Genomic DNA, 21,022 nt, shown 5'->3' with positions numbered 1-21,022 from the left:
TACATGAAGATTTTTAATATTATTAATTTTTTTAATATTTTCATAATTCTATGATTTTTCTCATTTTAAAACTATTTAATTTAATCTGAATTTTAAAATTTATTTTTGTTATACTATTATTAATACTTTATAGAAGATTTTTTTACATTTAAATGTTTACTATTTTTGATGTTTTTTATCTTTAAATTATCTAAACATTATTTAAAAACTATGTAATATTGTAATTGTATGGATGTTGTTAAAATTATTTATAAAATACATTTAATAATTTTTTGTAATAGCAATTACTCTTATTGTTATAATCATCGTTATAAAAAAAATTACATAAAAATGAACATTTTCTATAAAAAGTCATAATTATTATTCTTAAAAAGAATAAATTATAATAAAACTTAATTATAGAAATGTATTATACAAATAATATAATAACTAAATAATAGAAATCATTTGTATAATACATTTAATATTTTCTTCTTTAAAAAAACAATCATTTTTCGGTCTAAAACCTTTTGACTGCTAAGAAAAAAAATTTATAAACCTTTAATATTAGCTCAAAAAATATATTTATATAATTTTTTTTTTACTAATATTAAAGCTTTTATTGATGATGGCAGTATCGGTGAATCTGGCTTGTGTTCTGATCGCTGTGTTTTTGTGGAGGTTGTTGTGGATGATGATCCTGCAGTGAACGGATGGGATTTCAGGCTCATTGCTGCTTCTCAAATAACCAGACATTGATTTTTTTCCCGTTTCTCCTCCATTCGGTGTTACATTGTTTCTCTAAACCGCTGTCTCTCACTGTGCGCTGACAGATGAGGAGAAACGGAGCTGATCTTCTGCGTTTACTCCTGTTCTCCAGTCTTCAGATTTATTCTGATGCTCTTATTGAGTTTTAATGAGATGATGTTGAATTCCCAGTTGTCATTGTTTTACCGCGGTAATCTGGTCCTGCTCATTCAAGTGTGTAAATGATTATGAATATCTCTGTTGATGTTGATCAGTGTTAGACCTGTGATTGTTCTGCTTCTCGAGGACCAAATGAGACGCACGGATCACACTTTATAATGACTGACACACCTCAAGATTATAAGAGTGTGTGTGTGTGTGTGTGTGTGTGTGTGTGTGTGTGTGTGTGTGTGTGTGTGTGTGTGTGTCAGAAGTGTTTCTGTGCAGATGGAGATAATTGTGATTGTCGTTGTAATTATGGGCCATGTTAATTGAGGGAGGGAGATTCATTAAAAGGCGTTTTCACGCTTCATTGTGATTGTGTTCAATCTCGTTCACACTGACGATTATTAAACCGCTGGAGTCACAGAGTCTGGGCGGCGTCGCATTAACAGCAATTCCTCACAATCGTGAGTAATAAAAAAAAATAATATATATAATATATATATATATATATATATATATAAAAAATAATAATAATAATAATAATAGCTTATTAATTCAAAAAAAGTAAAATGTAAAAATAATTTTTTATAGTATATAGTAAATATTGTATATATTGTACAAATTAATCGTAATTACTTTAAATAATTATGAAATATTGTATAAAATAAATAATCGTATTATTAGTGAAATTCTAAACATTTGTTATAAAAAATATTGTAAAAGCAATTTTATAGAAGTTATAAAAACGTATAAAAATGATAACAGTAATAATATAACAACAGCTCTTGTTAATTTTAAATAATTTTAAATGTATAAATAATTATCAAAAATCATAATATATAGTAAAATAATTAACTCCTTTTTTATTAAGTTATTAATTACTCTTATTGTTCTTTAAATAATTCCTAACATTTCTTGTAAATATAATTAATAATTATTATCAAAAATAATTATAAAATATAGTATAAAATAATTAATAATAATAATTACTCGTATTATTGGTAAAATGACTATTACTTTAAATAATTATGAAATATTGTATAAAATAAATAGTCGTATTATTAGTAAAAATCTAAACATTAGTTATAAAAAATATTGTAAAAGCAATTTTATAGAAGTTATAAAAACGTATAAAAATGATAACAGTAATAATATAACAACAGCTCTTGTTAATTTTAAATAATTTTAAATGTATAAATAATTATGAAAAATCATACTATATAGTAAAATAATTAACTCCTTTTTAATTAAGTTATTAATTACTCTTATTGTTCTTTAAATAATTCCTAACATTTCTTGTAAATATAATTAATAATTATTATCAAAAATAATTATAAAATATAGTATAAAATAATTAATAATAATAATTACTCGTATTATTGGTAAAATGACTATTACTTTAAATAATTATGAAATATTGTATAAAATAAATAGTCGTATTATTAGTAAAAATCTAAACATTAGTTATAAAAAATATTGTAAAAGCAATTTTATAGAAGTTATAAAAACGTATAAAAATGATAACAGTAATAATATAACAGCTCTCGTTAATTTTAAATAATTTTAAATGTATAAATAATTATCAAAAATCATAATATATAGTAAAATAATTAACTTTTTTATTAAATTATTAATTACTCTTATTGTTCTTTAAATAATTCCTAACATTTCTTGTAAATATAATTAATAATTATTATCAAAAATAATTATAAAATATAGTATAAAATAATTAATAATAATAATTACTCGTATTTTTGGTAAAATGATTATTACTTTAAATAATTGAAATATTGTATAAAATAAATAATCGTATTATTAGTGAAATTCTAAACATTTGTTATAAAAAATATTGTAAAAGCAATTTTATAGAAGTTATAAAAACGTATAAAAATGATAACAGTAATAATATAACAACAGCTCTTGTTAATTTTAAATAATTTTAAATGTATAAATAATTATCAAAAATCATAATATATAGTAAAATAATTAACTCCTTTTTTATTAAGTTATTAATTACTCTTATTGTTCTTTAAATAATTCCTAACATTTCTTGTAAATATAATTAATAATTATTATCAAAAATAATTATAAAATATGGTGTACAATAATTAATAATAATAATTACTCGTATTATTGGTAAAATGACTATTACTTTAAATAATTATGAAATATTGTATAAAATAATCGTATTATTAGTAAAATTCTAAACATTCGTTATAAAAAATATTGTTAAAGTAATTTTATAGAAGTTATAAAAACGTATAAAAATGATAACAGTAATATAACAACAGCTCTTGTTAATTTTAAATAATTTTAAACGTATAATTATGAAAAATCATAATATATAGTAAAATAATTAACTCCTTTTTAATTAAATTATTAATTACTCTTATTGTTCTTTAAATAATTCCTAACATTTCTTGTAAATATAATTAATAATTATTATCAAAAATAATTATAAAATATGGTATAAAACAATTAATAATAATAATTACTCGTATTATTGGTAAAATGATTATAAGGATTAATTAAAAAAATATATTTAAAAGTAATTATAAAACGTATAAAAATTATAACAGTAATACTCAACTAAAATGAAATTTAAAAAAATTATTTTAACTTATTTAATATTTTTCTTTATTTTTTTCTTATTTAATATCAATCATTTGTATTTTTTAGTGTTTTATTTTTATTATTTCAAAAAACTATTTTATTTACGTGAATGTATTTTGTGTTATATTTTTAACACATGAAGATTTTTAATATTATTAATTTTTTCATATTTTCATAATTCTATGATTTTTGTTACTTTAAAATGATTTAATTTAATCAGTTTCAAATAGATTTTTAATATTGTTTTATTTTAAAACCTTTAAATGTAAAACCTTTTTAAGCGATTAAATTACTTTCATTTATTTTTGTTAAACTATTATTAATACATGTAGATTTTTTTACATTAATCCGTTTCAAATAAATGTTTACTATTTTTAGTGTTTTTTTATTATCTAAAATATTTAATATTGTTCATAATATTGTCATTGTATTTGTTTTTATAAATTATTTGTAAATACATATTATTTTTTGTAATAACTGTTACTCTCATTGTTATCGAAATCCTCGTTATTATAAAAAAAAAATCTTAACATAAAAATTAACATTTACTATAAAAAGTAATAATTATTATTCTTAAAAATAATAAATTATAATAATAATTTCCCCTAATAAAACTTAATTATAGAAATGTATTGTACAAATAATATAATAATAACTAAGTAATATAAATTATTTGTATAATAAATGTATTGTTTTCTAATAAAGTTATTTTTTATTTTAATATTATAGGCGTATTCCATGGCATTTATTAATAATAATAATAATAATAATAATAATAATAATAATAGTAACAATAATTTTAGATTTTAGGAAAAATATTTCCCAAATACAGTTTCATGGTTGGTAATAAAAAAAATGAAAACGAATTTTATGGGTAAAGCGGTAACATTTTTCTTTTAATGTAATTGTAATATAGACTCAATACACACAAAAACGAATTTTGAGCCCTGAGTGAGTGTGTGTGACTAAATTTGAAGTTTAATATGTGTGTATGAGTAAATGTGTTTTGTGTTTTAGCACCACCAGCTCCACGGCCAGCAGCTGTGACACGGATTTCTCGAAAGACGACGAGCAGCGTCTGAAGGACTACGTTCAGCAGCTGAAGAACGATCGGGCGGCCGTCAAACTGACCATGCTGGAGCTGGAGAGCGTTCACATCGACCCGCTCAGTTACGACGTTAAACCACGCGGCGACTCGCAGAGACTCGACCTGGAGAACGCCGTCCTCATGCAGGAGCTCATGGCCATGAAGGTACCACAGAATTCATCTACTGATACAAAAATAACACAATATAAAAATTAAAAAATAACAATTATTTAAAAATAAGAACAATTAAAAAACACTTAAGTATGATATTTTATTTGAAATAAATTAAAACAAAAACAATCAAAATAAAACCATCTAAAAATTCTACAATAATTTCACAATAAAAAACACGTACTAAACAAATACAAAATATTTATTAGAAATAATTTAAAAAAAAATATTTAAAAATAAAAATATTAAAAAACACTAAAATATGATATTTTATTTGAAATAAATAAAAAACTAATAAAAATAAAATAAAAAAATTCTACAATAATTGTACCATAAAAAACACTTACTAAACAAATACAAAATATTTATTCAAAATAAATTAAAATAACTATTTCAAAACAAAAACTATTAAAAAACACTAAAATATAATATTTAATTTGTAATAAAATAAAAACAAAAACAATCAAAATAAAAGAATTGTAAAATTCTACAATAATTTTACAATAATGAAAATAAAACACTAAACAAATACGAAATATTTATTAGAAAGAAATTAAAATACAAAGTTAAAAATAGAAACTATTTAAAAACACTAAAATATATTTTATTTGAAATAAATTAAAACAAAAACAATCAAAATAAAACCATCTAAAAATTCTACAATAATTTCACAATAAAAAACACGTACTAAACAAATACAAAATATTTATTAGAAATAATTTAAAAAAAAAATATTTAAAAATAAAAATATTAAAAAACACTAAAATATGATATTTTATTTGAAATAAATAAAAAACTAATAAAAATAAAATAAAAAAATTCTACAATAATTGTACCATAAAAAACACTTACTAAACAAATACAAAATATTTATTCAAAATAAATTAAAATAACTATTAAAAAATAAAAACTATTAAAAAACACTAAAATATAACATTTAATTTGTAATAAAATAAAAACAAAAACAATCAAAATAAAAGAATCTTAAAATTCTACAATAATTTTACAATAATGAGAATAAAACACTAAACAAATACGAAATATTTATTAGAAATAAATTAAAATACAAAGTTAAAAATAGAAACTATTTAAAAACACTAAAATATATTTTATTTGAAATAAATTAAAACAAAAACAATCAAAATAAAACCATCTAAAAATTCTACAATAATTTCACAATAAAAAAACACGTACTAAACAAATACAAAATATTTATTAGAAATAATTTAAAATAAAAATATTTAAAAATAAAAATATTAAAAAACACTAAAATGATATTTTATTTGAAATAAATAAAAAACTAATAAAAATAAAATAAAAAAATTCTACAATAATTGTACCATAAAAAACACTTACTAAACAAATACAAAATATTTATTCAAAATAAATTAAAATAACTATTAAAAAATAAAAACTATTAAAAAACACTAAAATATAATATTTAATTTGTAATAAAATAAAAACAAAAACAATCAAAATAAAAGAATCTTAAAATTCTACAATAATTTTACAATAATGAGAATAAAACACTAAACAAATACGAAATATTTATTAGAAATAAATTAAAATACAAAGTTAAAAATAGAAACTATTTAAAAACACTAAAATATATTTTATTTGAAATAAATTAAAATAAAAGCAAATAAAAATAAGAACAATATAATAAATATTTAATATTATAATATAAAATTGACATTTTAAGGCCTATAAAATACGTTTTATTATTTTTCTCAAATTCAGTTTTACTTTTAATCTGTTTTCCGTTCATTTTCTGCATTCCATTTTAATAGTTTCATTAAATTTTGATAATCGAAAGCGTGTCTAATTACTTTATAAAGATAAATTGAATTTTATAAAGAATTATTCATCATGTGTATTTACAATTTTAAATAAATTCTAGTAAATATTTTTTCTGGTCAATATTGTTTTAATATTTGTATTATTAGTAGTAGTGTTATCATTACATGAAGTAATATTTCTGTCAAGTTAAACTGAACTTTGATTTTGATGGGTATATCGTGCAACACTAGTTTCTAGATGATGATACTGAAGCCGTTTGTCCATGTTTGACTCTCTCAGAGTGTCTTTCTGTCTGTTTGGTCGGCTGTGGTTCTCCATCAGCTCTGATTTCTCGTGTTTGATCCGTCAGTGACCTTCAGCTTTGGCATTCAGATGAGCGGCGCGTTTGAAATGTGAGATCTGATCGGACACTGAGAGATGATTTAGATATGATCGACTCTGTCAGCTGACATTGCTACAGAAACACTGACACCAGATCAGTCTGAAAGACTTGAGGAATAAATGACCTTCAGAAAGTCACTGTGTGATTCACATCTAATAGAATGTGGCTGAAACTTTGGCTCTGAAAATACAGATACAAAAATAAAATACTTACAAAAAAAAAATACAAAATATTTCTTAGAAATAAATTAAAATAAATATTTAAAAATAAGACTATTAAAAAAAAACTAAAATATAATATTAAATTTTTAATAAAATAAAAACAAAAACAATCAAAATAAAAGAATCTAAACATTCTACAATAATTTTACAATAATGAAAATAAAACACTAAACAAATACAAAATATTTATTAGAAATAAATAAAAATACAAAGTTAAAAATAGAAACAATTTAAAAACACTAAAATATATTGTATTTGAAATAAATTAAAATAAAAACTAATAAAAATAAAAATTCTACAATAATTTCACAATAAAAAACACGTACTAAACAAATACAAAATATTTATTAGAAATAATTTTAAATAAAAAAATATTTAAAAATAAAAATATTAAAAAACACTAAAATATGATATTTTATTTGAAATAAATAAAAAACTAATAAAAATAAAACCATCTAAAAATTCAACTACAATAATTGTACCATAAAAAACACTTACTAAACAAATACAAAATATTTATTCAAAATGAATTAAAATAACTATTTAAAAATAAAAACTATTAAAAAAACACTAAAATGTGATATTTTATTTGTAATAAAATGAAAACAAATAAAAACAATAAAAATAAAACCATCTAAAAATTCTAAAATCATTTTACAATAATAAAAATAAAACACTTACTAAAAAAATACAAAATATTTCTTAGAAATAAATTAAAATAACGATTAAAAAATAAGACTATTAAAAAAACCTAAAATATAATATTAAATTTTTAATAAAATAAAAACAAAAACAATCAAAATAAAAGAATCTAAAAATTCTACAATAATTTTAAATTTTTTTTAAAAAAAGTCACTGTGTGATTCACATCCAATAGAATGTGGCTGAAACTTTGGCTCTGAAAATACAGATACAGTTTCCTTTTTTTAGTAATTATTTTATTTTTATTTATTTTAAATATAAATATTCCATCTTTTTTTAGTAATAATTTTATATTTATTCAATCTTATTTAGTAAGCATTTTATTTTTATTGTTGTAAAATGATTGTAGAATTTATTTATTTTGATTGTTTATATCATATTTTAGTGTTTTTTATTATTAAATAATATTTTAATTTATTTATAATTAATATTTTGTATTTCTTAGTAAATGTTATTGTAGAATTTTTAGATTTATTTTTATTAGATTTATTAGATTTATTAAATTTACGGTTTTGATTGGTTTTATTTGTTTTAATTTATTTCAAATACAATATCATGTTATTTTTTAATTTGTACAGTTTTTATTTATAAATAATCTTTATTTTAACTTTATTTCGAATAAATATTTTGTATTTTTTAGTATGCATATTTTTATTATTGTAAAATTATTGTAGAATCAGACATTATATTAAATTTTTTAATTTGTAAAGTTTTTATTTTTGTAATATTCAGTATCAATATTTTGTAGTGTTTTGTTTTTATTTATTTTATTTTAATTTATTCGATTTTTTAAATCATTTTCATAATTCTATAATCTTTGTCTTTTGAAAAATATTTGATTTAATCTGTTTCAAATAATGTTTCATATTTTTGTAATTATTTTAAAACCTTTTTTAATTAGTTTATTTTAATTTATTTTTTATTGTACTATTAGTAATATTTTTCATAATTCTATCTTTTGTCATGTTAAAACTATTTAATGTAATCTCTTTCAAATAAATGCTTAAAATGTTTAGTGTTTTTATCATTTTAAAATCTTTTTTATTAACTTATTTTTATTATACTATTATTAATATTTTAACACATGTAGTTTTTTATTTTTAAATTATCTAAATGTTATTTAAAAAATATTTAATATTGATCACATTTCATTTTTAAAAATGAAAAAAAAATGTATTTTAGGAGGTGTTTTATACAATTTTATTTTTATACATTTATTTTTTATGCTTTATTCCATATTCCTAGTAATATTTTAATTAGTGCTTTCATTTAGATTTTTTTTCCTTTTTATTAAAACTATAAAATGATTCAGTTAAATTTAGCATTTTTATGATTTAGTATATGGTAAATGCAATTAAGTTTTTCACATGTTTATATAGATTATTAGTCAATATAATATGATGGAAATGCACTAAACCCCTCATAGCGTTCAGGCGGTTCTTCATTTTCATTAAACACGCATTCAGGGTTTGGTAAGTGTGTGTTTGTGACGCGTCAGGATGTGTTGTGCGTATGAAGCTGTAGTAGGTCACATATATCTGTGTGTGTTTTCAGGAGGAGATGGCGGAGCTGAAGGCTCAGCTGTATCTGTTAGAGAAGGAGAAGAAAGCTCTGGAGCTGAAGCTGAGCACGCGGGAGGCTCAGGAACAGGCCTATCTGGTTCACATCGAGCATCTCAAGTCTGAGGTGGAGGAACATCAGGAACAGAGACGCAGATCACTCAACTCCACCGGCAGCAGCGCTGGAGCCAAAGACAAGAGCGGCAAGGTGCTGTACTTACAATACAACATACTGACAGCTGTCTGTCACAGATTCATGTGCAAATGTGAGGATATTCCATAAAAAAACCTAAATGGAAGCACCAAAATGCCAATACATTTTCACTAGTGGAATTTTTGAAAGACATACTTGCAGTCCTGTCAATGGATATCAAGTATTTTTAGTGGACATTTTAAGGAAGTATTATTTAAAATCAAAAGATTTAACTTTATTGCACACACTGCCATTCAATAATTATGAAATAATATGATTATTCCTGTGATGCAAAGCCAGTGTTATTTTATTATCATTAAGAGTTTTGATATTTTCATATTTTTTAATTAAATTATATATTTTTATTGTATTTTTCGGGGGTTTTTTTACTGAACTACTGTTTATTTCAAATAAAATATCAGATAAGTTTTTATTTTTAAAAATATATTTTTATTCATTCAATATCAAAATTTTGTATTTTTAGTGTTTTATAGTTTTCATATTTTTAAATTATATATTTTTTTCTATTTGTCATTTTCTTTTTTACTGAACCTAGTTTTTTTTTTTTTTTTTTTCATTAATATTTAATTATTTTATTCAATATCAATATTTTGTATTTTTAGTGTTTTATAGTTTTCATATTTGTAATTTTTTTTTGTATTTATGAGTTTTTTTACTGAACTACTGTTTTTTCTTTTAATTTATTTTTTATTTTATTTTTTATTTTAAAAAATATATTTTTATTTATTCAATATTTAATTATTTTATTCAATATCAATATTTTGTATTTTTAGTGTTTTATATTTTTAAATTATATATTTTTTGTATTTGTCAGGTTTTTTTTACTGAACTACTGTTTTTTTATTTAGGTTTTTTTTTTTTCAAAAATAGAATTTTATGTATTCAATATTTAATTCTTTTATTCAATATCAATATTTTGTATTTTTAGTGTTTTATAGTTTTCATATTTTTAAATTATATATTTTTTTCTATTTGTCATTTTCTTTTTTACTGAACCTAGTTTTTTTTTTTTTTTTTCATTAATATTTAATTATTTTATTCAATATCAATATTTTGTATTTTTAGTGTTTTATAGTTTTCATATTTGTAATTTTTTTTTGTATTTATGAGTTTTTTTACTGAACTACTGTTTTTTCTTTTAATTTATTTTTTATTTTATTTTTTATTTTAAAAAATATATTTTTATTTATTCAATATTTAATTATTTTATTCAATATCAATATTTTGTATTTTTAGTGTTTTATATTTTTAAATTATATATTTTTTGTATTTGTCAGGTTTTTTTTACTGAACTACTGTTTTTTTATTTAGGTTTTTTTTTTTCAAAAATAGAATTTTATGTATTCAATATTTAATTCTTTTATTCAATATCAATATTTTGTATTTTTAGTGTTTTATTTTTTTTTCTTATATATTTTTTTGTATTTGTCAGGTTTTTTTTTACTGAACTAGTGTTTTTATTTTAATTTATTTTTAATTAAATTATATATTTTTATTGAAATTTTATATATATATATATAAGCTCTGAAAGTTGCAGTGTGTTACACACAAAAACAGATTTGATGCACATTTGAAAGGAGAAAAGGATGTTCTATGATATGAGCCGTTTAGGCATAATTTTGGGTAAATGAGAAACACAAGATACATAAATCTGCAATATGTGATTTCTGCAGGAGTCTGGAGATTCTCCAGCGATCAGTCTGTCTGATCTGAGGAGTCTGAACGACAGCGACCTCGCGGTGGAGCTCACCGGTGCCCTCAGGAGGTCAGTCACTGATAATAAACTGAATAAAACATTTAAAAAAAAACATTATTGCAGTTATTTTGACGTTTTTACTCAGAATTGTGAGATATAAACTCACAATTGCGAGAAAAAAAGGCACAGTTTATATTCCGCAATTCTGACTTTATAACTCGCAATTGTGCGTTTACATAAGTTCTAAGAAAAAAATCAGAATTGCGAGATACAAACACGCAATTTCGAGAAAAAAAAAAGTAATAATTGTGAGATGTAAACTCCAAATTGCAAGAAGTCAGAATTGTGAGTTTGTCTTGTTGTTTACATCAGTTCTGAGAAAAAAAAATCTGTATTGCGAGATACAAACTTACAATTTCAAGAAAAAAAAGTCCAAACTGTGAGTTTATATTTCACATTTCTGACTTTAAATCTCACATTTCTGTCTTTATTTCTTGCAACTGCGTTTATATCCTGCAATTCTGACTTTGTAACTTGCAATTGTGCGTTTATATCAGTTCTGAGAGAAAAAAAAAATGCAATTGTGAGTTTATATTTCACATTTGTAACTTTATATCCCGCTATTCTGACTTTATAATTCGCAATTGTGCATTTATATCTCAGTTCTGAGAAAAAAGTCATAATTGTGTGTTTATATCCTGCAATTCTGACTTTGTAACTTGCAGTTGTGTGTTTATATCTCACAGTTCTGAGAAAAAAAGTCATTGCGAGATAAAAACTCGAAATTGCGAGGAAAAAAAAGTGAGAATTATGAGATAAAAGGTCGCAATTAACTTTTTTATTTTTTATTCAGCGGCGGAAATGATATACATAATGCTTATGTAGATATATTTTTTTTTGTCGAGTATCATATTTTATCCATTAAGCTTTTATGTCTCTGATATAGTGAGAATATGAAGAAAAAACAGCTGTCTTTTACTCAGAGACTCAAACTGAGCATTTGGTGCAGATGCTGATATTTATGATGAATTCTGCTGCTTATAATGTAAATCAATGAGATCTTTATAACAGTAGAGCAGATACTGATATAAAATGGTCACTCTATAGCTCCAATAATATGAGATTGAAATGATCCAAACATATATTGCAATGCAATTCGATGATGATTGAGAGATCAACAAATAAATGTTCCTCAAAAGATCCTGATGATCAGATTTGAGGCTAAAAAAATGATTGATGGAGAATCAAGTAAAGCCAAGCTGCTTCAGTCCTGTAAGTGTTCATCTGGAAATATTACTGCAGTTATTCCGACTTTTACTTGATACAAATCAGTCGAGATTTGACAGCAAAAAGACATGGAAACTCTCCATGTATTTGTGACACAAGTGTGTGTGTGTTGCAGAGAGAAGAAGCTGAAGGGTCGTGTTCAGGAGTTGGTGGCGGCGTTAGAAAGACTCACTAAGAGCAGTGAAGTCAGACATCAGCAGTCGGCGGAGTTCGTTAACGACCTTAAACGAGCAAACAGGTACCAAACACACACACACATCATCATGACAGGATTCAGTGGAGCTCTGGAGGTTTGCGCAGTATTTCAGCGCCTCCTGCTGGTGCCAGCGAAGCATCACTGTGTGCTGAAATTGCAAATGAATAAAAATGTGCTCTAATTGCTGCTGAATGTTTGAAACCAGGGTTGATTTGGTGTTATTTATATGTGACCCTGGACCACAAAACCAGTCATAAGGTTAAATTTTACAAAACTGAGATGTATACATCATATGCAAGCTCAATAAATAAGCTTTCTATTGATGTATGGTTTGTTCGGTTAGGACAATATTTGGCCGAGATACATCTATTTGAAAATCTGGAATCTGAGGGTGCAAAAAAATCAAAATACTGAGAAAATCACCTTTAAAGTTGTTCAAATTAAGCTCTTAACAATGCATATTACTAATCAAAAATGACATTTTGATATATTTATAGTAGGAATTTTACAAAAAATCTTTTTGGAACATGATCTTTACCGAATTTCCTAATGATTTTTGGCATAAAAGAAAAATCAATAATTTTGACCCATACAATGTGTTTTTGGCTATTGCTACAAATATACCCCAGCGACTTAAGACTGATTTTGTGCTCCTGGGTCACATATGCTATTGTAGTATTTATAATTTTTTTTTTGTACTTTTAGTTTTCAATTTTTTTAGCTTTGGTTTAAATACTTAAAAAAAAATTAATTACAGTTTCAAATTTGAAGTTTTAGTTTTAATTTTACTTGAACTTATATCAGTTAGTAACGTTTTTTCTCTTTTTACATTTACCTTTTTTCACCTAATATTTAGATTTTATTTTGTGTAATATTTATAATATGCTTTTTTCTTTTATATTTCTGTTTAGCTTTAATATTTTAATATATATTTAGTCATTTTAGTATTTTAGCTTTAACTTATTTCAGTTAGTTGCCAAGACGATGTTTCTATTTCTATTATTTTTTTTACATTTTCACCTAATATTTATTTTTAATGTGATTTTTTTTTCTATGTAGCTTTCATTTTTTAGTTTTAATACTTCAATTTATTTTAGTATTTTAGTTGCCAAGCTATTGTTTAATTTTTTTTTATATTGTTTCTTAAAATAATATATTTTAACATTTTAGTTTGATTTATTTACTTTTGTAATTTTTTTTCTTTTTTTTTTTTTTAGTTTAATTTCAGGTTTAGTAATTGTAGTATTTTAGCTTGTGATTGCCATATTTATTCTTTTTTTATTATTTATTTATTTATTTTTTAGAACTTTAGTCTATTTTAGTTGCCAAAACTATTGTTTAATTTTTTTTATATCGTTTCTTAAATTAATATATTTTACTATTTTAGTTTGATTTATTTACTTTTGTAATTTTTATTTTTTTTTTAGTTTAATTTCAGGTTTAGTAATTGTTGTATTTTAGCTTGTGATTGTCATATTTATTTATTTATTTATTTTTTTAGAACTTTAGTCTATTTTAGTTGCCAAAACTATTGTTTAATTTTTATATATATATATATATATATATATATATATAGTTTTAATTTCAACTTATTTCATATATATATATATATATATATATATATATATATATATATATATATATAATATTATTATTATTTATTTATTTATTTTTTTTATGCACTTGTCTTTTTTATTTATTTTTTTAGCATTTATGTTTGGCTTTATATTAATTTTAGATTTAGATTTAGACTCATTTAAGTACTTAAACTTGAAGTAAATTAGTATTATTTTAAATTAAAATTATTTCAGTTAGTTAGCAATATTTGATTCAGGTGATAAGTGCCATTTTAGTCTTAATTTCAGCGCATTTTCTGTGATTTTCTGATGTGAAATGTGTGTTTGTGTGTGTATCCTGCAGTAATCTGGTGGCGGCGTATGAGAAAGCCAAGAAGAAGCACCAGAACAAGCTGAAGAAGCTGGAGTCTCAGATGATGGCGATGGTGGAGCGACACGAGACGCAGGTGCGGATGCTCAAACAGCGCATCGCTCTTCTAGAAGAAGAGACGTCCCGACCGCACACCAACGAGACCTCGCTCTGAGCTCACCAAAAACTGACGTTTGTGACTCTTATTACAGTATTTCACTCCAAAATCTTCCTCACAAAACCCTCTGACCGTCACCGTCTCAGCAAAACCACACAAATCCTCATCCTGTCATCGTAGGACAAAGTTCTTCTGAGGAACACAAAAGAAGATGTTTCTCAGGATGTTCCCGCTGCTCTTTTACGCAACAGCGACTGTCAAAAATCATGACATACAAAAATCATCAGATGAAACCACGACTCAAACTCGTTTTGTCAAGGAGGAGATGGTGTTTATTTTATACGGTTTAGTTTTTCCAATTTGTAATTAAGAGGTTCACAGTTTTTATGCTTTTATTAGTCAAACCTAGTAATTCTGATGATATGAACACTCATAAATCCTCAATGGAATGATATGAGAAAGTACAGCAGCACAGACTCGGATATTAACTAGTAGCTGGTTTTGTTTCATAATTATATTTCATAATCATACAGTGTAGAGAAATAGTTTTTCAGCAATAAACGAGAACGAGGTTTCCTTCATCTGCTGTTTAAACCAGCATCCTCCATTTAACCACTTTCAACTAGTTAAGCCACAAAATGAAAATTCTGTCATCATTTATTCCGTTTTTGAACATCTGATAATCTGTGCTTGGTTTATGAACCATAATCAGATTTGTAAACTGTAAATTTGAGGCCTTAGATTATCAATATGAGATGAATTATGAATTATTAATTTGTTAAAACACCACTTAGACAACTTTAATTGGCTAATGAGATGTTAAATAATCAGAATAAGATCTACTGTATACACTGTGACAAAAAAGAAAAAAAACAATTTGTTGAGTGAACTTAAAATCATTTGTTGCCCTGCTGCCTTCAAATTTAAAGTTCAGACAACTTAGATATTTGAGTTGACTTAACAAAAAAATTTGGTTTGTTAAAATTTTAAGGCAGTTTTTAACTTTAATCAACTCAAATATCCAAGTTGTCACTCAGTACAACTTAAACTTTTTTGAGTTGACTGAACTTAAAATTTTGAGGCAGCTTTTAAGTTTAACAAACCACATTTTTTAAGTCACCTCAAATATCTGAGTTGTCACTTAGTACAACTTAACATTTTAAGTTGACTAAACTTTTTTGAGTTGAATTTAAAATGTTAAGGCAGCCAGGTAAATAATTTTTTAAAGATCCATATCAGATGTATTATGAATTATTAATTTGTTAAAACACCACTTAGACAACTTTAATTGGCTAATGAGATGTTAAATAATCAGTATAAGATCTATACACTGTGACAAAAAAAAAGAAAAAAAAACATTTGTTGAGTGAACTTAAAATCATTTGTTGCCCTGCTGCCTTAAAATTTGAAGTTCAGACAACTTAGATATTTGAGTTGACTTAACAAAAAAATTTTGTTAAAATTTTAAGGCAGTTTTTAAGTTGAATCAACTCAAATATCCAAGTTGTCACTTAGTACAACTTAACATTTTAAGTTGACTGAACTTAAAATTTTGAGGCAGCTTTTAAGTTTAACAAACCACATTTTTTAAGTCACCTCAAATATCTAAGATGTCATTGAGTACAACTTAACATTTTAAGTTGACTAAACTTTTTTGAGTTGAATTTAAAATGTTAAGGCAGCCAGGTAAATTATTTTTTAAAGATCCATATTAGATGTATTATTAATTATTAATTTATTAAAACACCACTTAGACAACTTTAATTGGCTAGTTAGATGTTAAACAGTCAGTATAAGATCTATACACTGTAAAAACAATTTGTTGAGTGAACCTGAAATAATTTGTTACCCTACTGCCTTAAAAGTTTAAGTTCAGTCAATTGAATTAAGTTTAGTTTGTACTAAAAATTGGTTTGTTAATTTTAAGGCAGCTTTTAAGTTTAACAAACCAATTTTTTTGCTAACTCAACTCAAATATCTAAGTTGTCACTTAAATTGACTGAACCTTAAGGCAGCCAGGTAAATTATTTTTGAATGATCAATAAGAGATGAGTTATGAATTAAATCTATACACTGTGGGAAAAAAACTTGTACTAAGTGACAATTTAGAAATCTGAGCTGACTTAACAGTTGGTTACACTTAAAAGCTGGGTAAGTTACACAGCTGCCTTAGAGTTTTAAGTTAGATCAACTCAATCAAGTTGTCAATTAGTACAACTTAAGAAAACATTTGGACTAAACTTTTTTGAGTTGACTGAACTTAAAATTTTAAGGCAGCCAGGTAAATTATTTTTGAATGATCAGTATGAGATTATGAATTATTCATTTGTTAAAACGCCACTTGGACAACTTTAATTGGCTAGTTAGATGTTAAACAGTCAGTATAAGATCTATACACTGTAAAAACAATTTGTTGAGTGAACCTGAAATAATTTGTTACCCTGCTGCCTTAAAATAAAAAGTTCAGTCAATTCAAATAAGTCTAGTCAACTTGAAATGTTAAGCTGTACTAAGTGACAACTTAGATATTTGAGTTGATTGGTTTCTTAAACTTAAAATTGTATGGCAGCTGCGTAACTTATCCAACTTTTAAGTTGAATCAACTCAAATATCTAAGTTGTCACTTAGTACAACTTAACATTTTAAATTGCCTAAACTTTTTTGAATGATCAATATGCATAAATTCATTAAAACACCACTTAGACAATTTTAATTTGCTAATGTGATGTTATCAGTATAAGATCTATACACTGTAACGTAACTCACAACTTAACATTTTAAGTTGACTTAACTTTTTTGAGGTGACTGAACTGAAAATTTTAAATTCTAGAAAATATAATAATTTCTCATGCTGGAAATATGATGACAGATTCTTCATTTTTGTGTGAAATCTTCCTATAGGCATGTAGTTTTTATCAGAGAAATGTAAATTCACACTAGATATCACCAAATCTTACATTTCAGTTGATGCAAAAAAAAAAAAAAAACAGGCCGTCTTTTATGAGGTTTGGTCTTCATCACGTTTAGCTTCCTCCAGGACCACACAAGCACTTTTCCAGTCTGGTGGAGCGGATCACCACATTGCCTTCTTTACAGACGACTATTTATTTTCCCTCTCCTGCAAAATATCAACAAGACCTCGAACTCACGGATCCCAAGCTCCTGTTTTATACGATCCTGCGACTGTTTACACGCTTGAGCTCCAAAGCTGTTCGTCCCACACGGATCTGGTGAAGACGGTCATTATGCATAACCAGTTTTCATTTGTATTTATCAATTTTGCAACTGACTTTTAAGTGCTTGACATTTGATTGATGGTGAAATATTCACTGCAATAGAAATGCTTTTGTCTCATTTGAGTACAGAAAGAGGCGCTGTTACAGTTTAATGTGAACGAGCATTTAATATAATAATCATTATTCATAATGCAGTTTTGCTGATCTCAATCTGTGACTTCATGCTGGACGATCAAATGGTCTTTCGTTGTGCATCAGATAATACATGATTAAACAGAAGGATGGATGAAGAGACCGTTCAAAAAGAAAATATTTAAGACCTTAAAAGATGTGCTGAAGAAAAACTTGAGAACTAAAAAAAAAGAAAATATTTAAACTTAGATATACTTAACATTTTTTTAGTTCTCAAATTCTCAAAATTCTCTTTTTTTTTTTAGTTTAATATTTTTCTAAAGTTCATCTTTTCAGGTCCTCAAAATTTTCTTAAGGTTTTATAATTTAAAAAAATGTTTTTAAGAAAATATTTGAGACCTTAAAAGTACTAAAACCTTGAAAACTTAAATGTTCTTAAATGAATCTTTCAAATTCAAATTTTTTTCAGTTAAAAATTTTCTTAAGTACGTTTTTTTCCTAAGTATATTTTCTTAAGATTTGAGAACTAATGTTTTTTTAGAAAATATATAAAACCTTAAAATATGTACTTAAGATTTGAGATCTTAAATGTTAAGTTTTCAAGCTTTTCTTAAGTAAATCTTTTAAATATATTTTAACTAAAAAAAAGGAAAAAAATGTTTTTGAGAATTAAAGTTAATAAAATATTTAATACCTTCAGAACTAAAAACAAATTATTTGAAAACTTAAATGACCTTAACATTTAAGTTCTCAAATCTTAAGTAAATCTTTCAAAAAAAAAATTGGAAACTCAAATGAACTTTTTAGTTCTCAAATTTTTTTTTTTTTTTTAAGTACGTCTTTTAAGGTCTCAAACACTTTCTTAAGAATTTGAAAACATAATGTACTTAAGAAAAATTTTAACTAAAATAGAATATTTGAAAACTTAAATGTACTTAAGTGCATCTAAGTCTTGTCCTTCCTTTTCATGAAAACTACAGTATATGCATATCCATTGTAACCAATGGGCTGGAGAAACTATAAAGGGTTTGTGAATTGTACTTAATTTGCACAGATCTGTTTATGAATCAAATCTTTGCAATCATTTTGTTTTATTTTAATACAGAATGTATTTGTTTATATAATAAAGAAATAACACCATGTTGATGGCTCCTTCACTGCAGTCATTTTAACTTTAATGTTTTATTACCAGACTTGTATTTTACTCCCTTTTATTCCATGTGTTTCTACATTGAAATATTCAACAAAGAAAGGAACGTTAAGGTTCATTGATTAAATGGTGAAAAGTTAAAATGTCATGAAATACACAAACATTTGTTTTTAAATCATTTCTGAAGATCTTTTTTTAAAAGAATGAGTGAAATTACAAAGATTTTTTTATTTACAGTACTCAAATATTTTCTTAAGTAAATCTTCCAAATTCTTCTTTTTTAGTTTCAACTTTTCTTAAGTATGTCTTTTTGGGTCTCAAACATTTTGTTTTAGTTCTCAAATCTTTACTTAAGTACATCTTTCAAATTATCATATTTTCTTAAGCTCATCTTTTCAGTTTCTAAATATTTTCTTAAGATTTGAGGATTCAAAAAAATGTTTAAGAAAATATTTGAGACCTTATAAGACATACTTAAATTTTATTTTTAAAAAGTACATTTAAATTTTCAAAATTTTCTTAATATTTTTTTAAACATTCTTTTTTTAGATAAAATTTTTCTAATCTAAAAAAAAAGAATGTTTAAAAAAATATTAAGAAAATTTTGAACATTTAAATGTACTTTTTTTTTTTTTTACAAATTTTAAATATGTCTTTTCAGGTCCCAAATATTCTCTTTTTTTTTTAATTCTCAAGTATATATTTTCGGGTATCAAACATTTTCTTTTACTTCTCAAATCTTAAGTGCATCTTTCAAATGATATTTTCTTTTTTAGTTCAAAAATTTTCTTATGTCTTTTCAGAAATATTTCCTTAAGATTTCAGAAATTAATAAAAAAAAGAAAATATTTGAGACCTTATAAGATGTACTTTAAAAAATATCTGAAAACTTAAGATTTGAGAACTTAAATGTCAAGTAAATCTTCAAAATTCTCTTTTTTAGTTCTAACTTTTCTTAAATATGTCTTTTAAGGTCTCAAACAATATTACATAAAAGAATTTGAGAACTTAGATGTACTTAAAAAGAATATTTAAGAACTTAAATGTTCTTGTTTTGTTTAAATTTTTCTTAAATACATCTTTAAGGCCTCAAAAAGTTTTTTTAAGAATATATATAACCTAAAAGATGTACTTTAAAAAAAATGTTCTTAAGTTCTCAAATATTCTTTTCACAAAAATCTAAGTATCATTAGAAGTCTCAAACATTTTCTTAATATATATAACAAAAGAAATTTAGAATTAAAAAGACTAGAAAATATTTGCGCACCTAAGTTTTTAAATATTGTATCTGTGACCAATGTGTTTAAGTCATAATTTAGACTTTTTAATCTCGTAATTATGACTTAAGTATGTCATAATTTCGACTTTAAGCATGGATTTTTTGTTATTTCTATAAAAACATTTTTAATCTAAAATAGTTCTTTTAATCAAATTCTTTACAAAAAAATGACCATTTTACATTTGCTTATTTTATATAATTTTTTTTAACCTCTTGAACAATTTAAGTATTGTTGAGAATACAACATTTTTCTTAAGTCATGGAATAAAATTCAAAATTTCAAAATGTAGTTTTATTTGAATTAAACCCACCTTTAAATTCAAAGCATCTGTGAAAAGAAGACAAAGAAACAAACGCTGCAA

At 23.5% G+C, this 21,022-nt stretch overlaps 1 protein-coding gene across 1 annotated transcript; it reads left to right on the top strand.

Annotated features, from left to right (window-relative positions):
* The first annotated feature begins 4,624 nt into the window (after window positions 1–4,624).
* On the top strand, window positions 4,625–14,920 carry LOC141334465 (colorectal mutant cancer protein-like). Its single transcript, XM_073839549.1, has 5 exons — window positions 4,625–4,756; window positions 9,422–9,634; window positions 11,314–11,405; window positions 12,739–12,861; window positions 14,740–14,920. Exons 1-5 carry the CDS (start codon window positions 4,637–4,639, stop codon window positions 14,918–14,920), a joined length of 729 nt encoding a protein of 242 aa, XP_073695650.1. The 5' UTR covers window positions 4,625–4,636.
* Window positions 14,921–21,022: the final 6,102 nt, after the last annotated feature.

The sequence above is a fragment of the Garra rufa genome, chromosome 5 (assembly GCF_049309525.1).
Source record: "Garra rufa chromosome 5, GarRuf1.0, whole genome shotgun sequence".
NCBI classification, from domain to species: Eukaryota; Metazoa; Chordata; class Actinopteri; order Cypriniformes; family Cyprinidae; genus Garra; species Garra rufa.
This window is presented reverse-complemented; position numbering and strand designations above follow the sequence as displayed.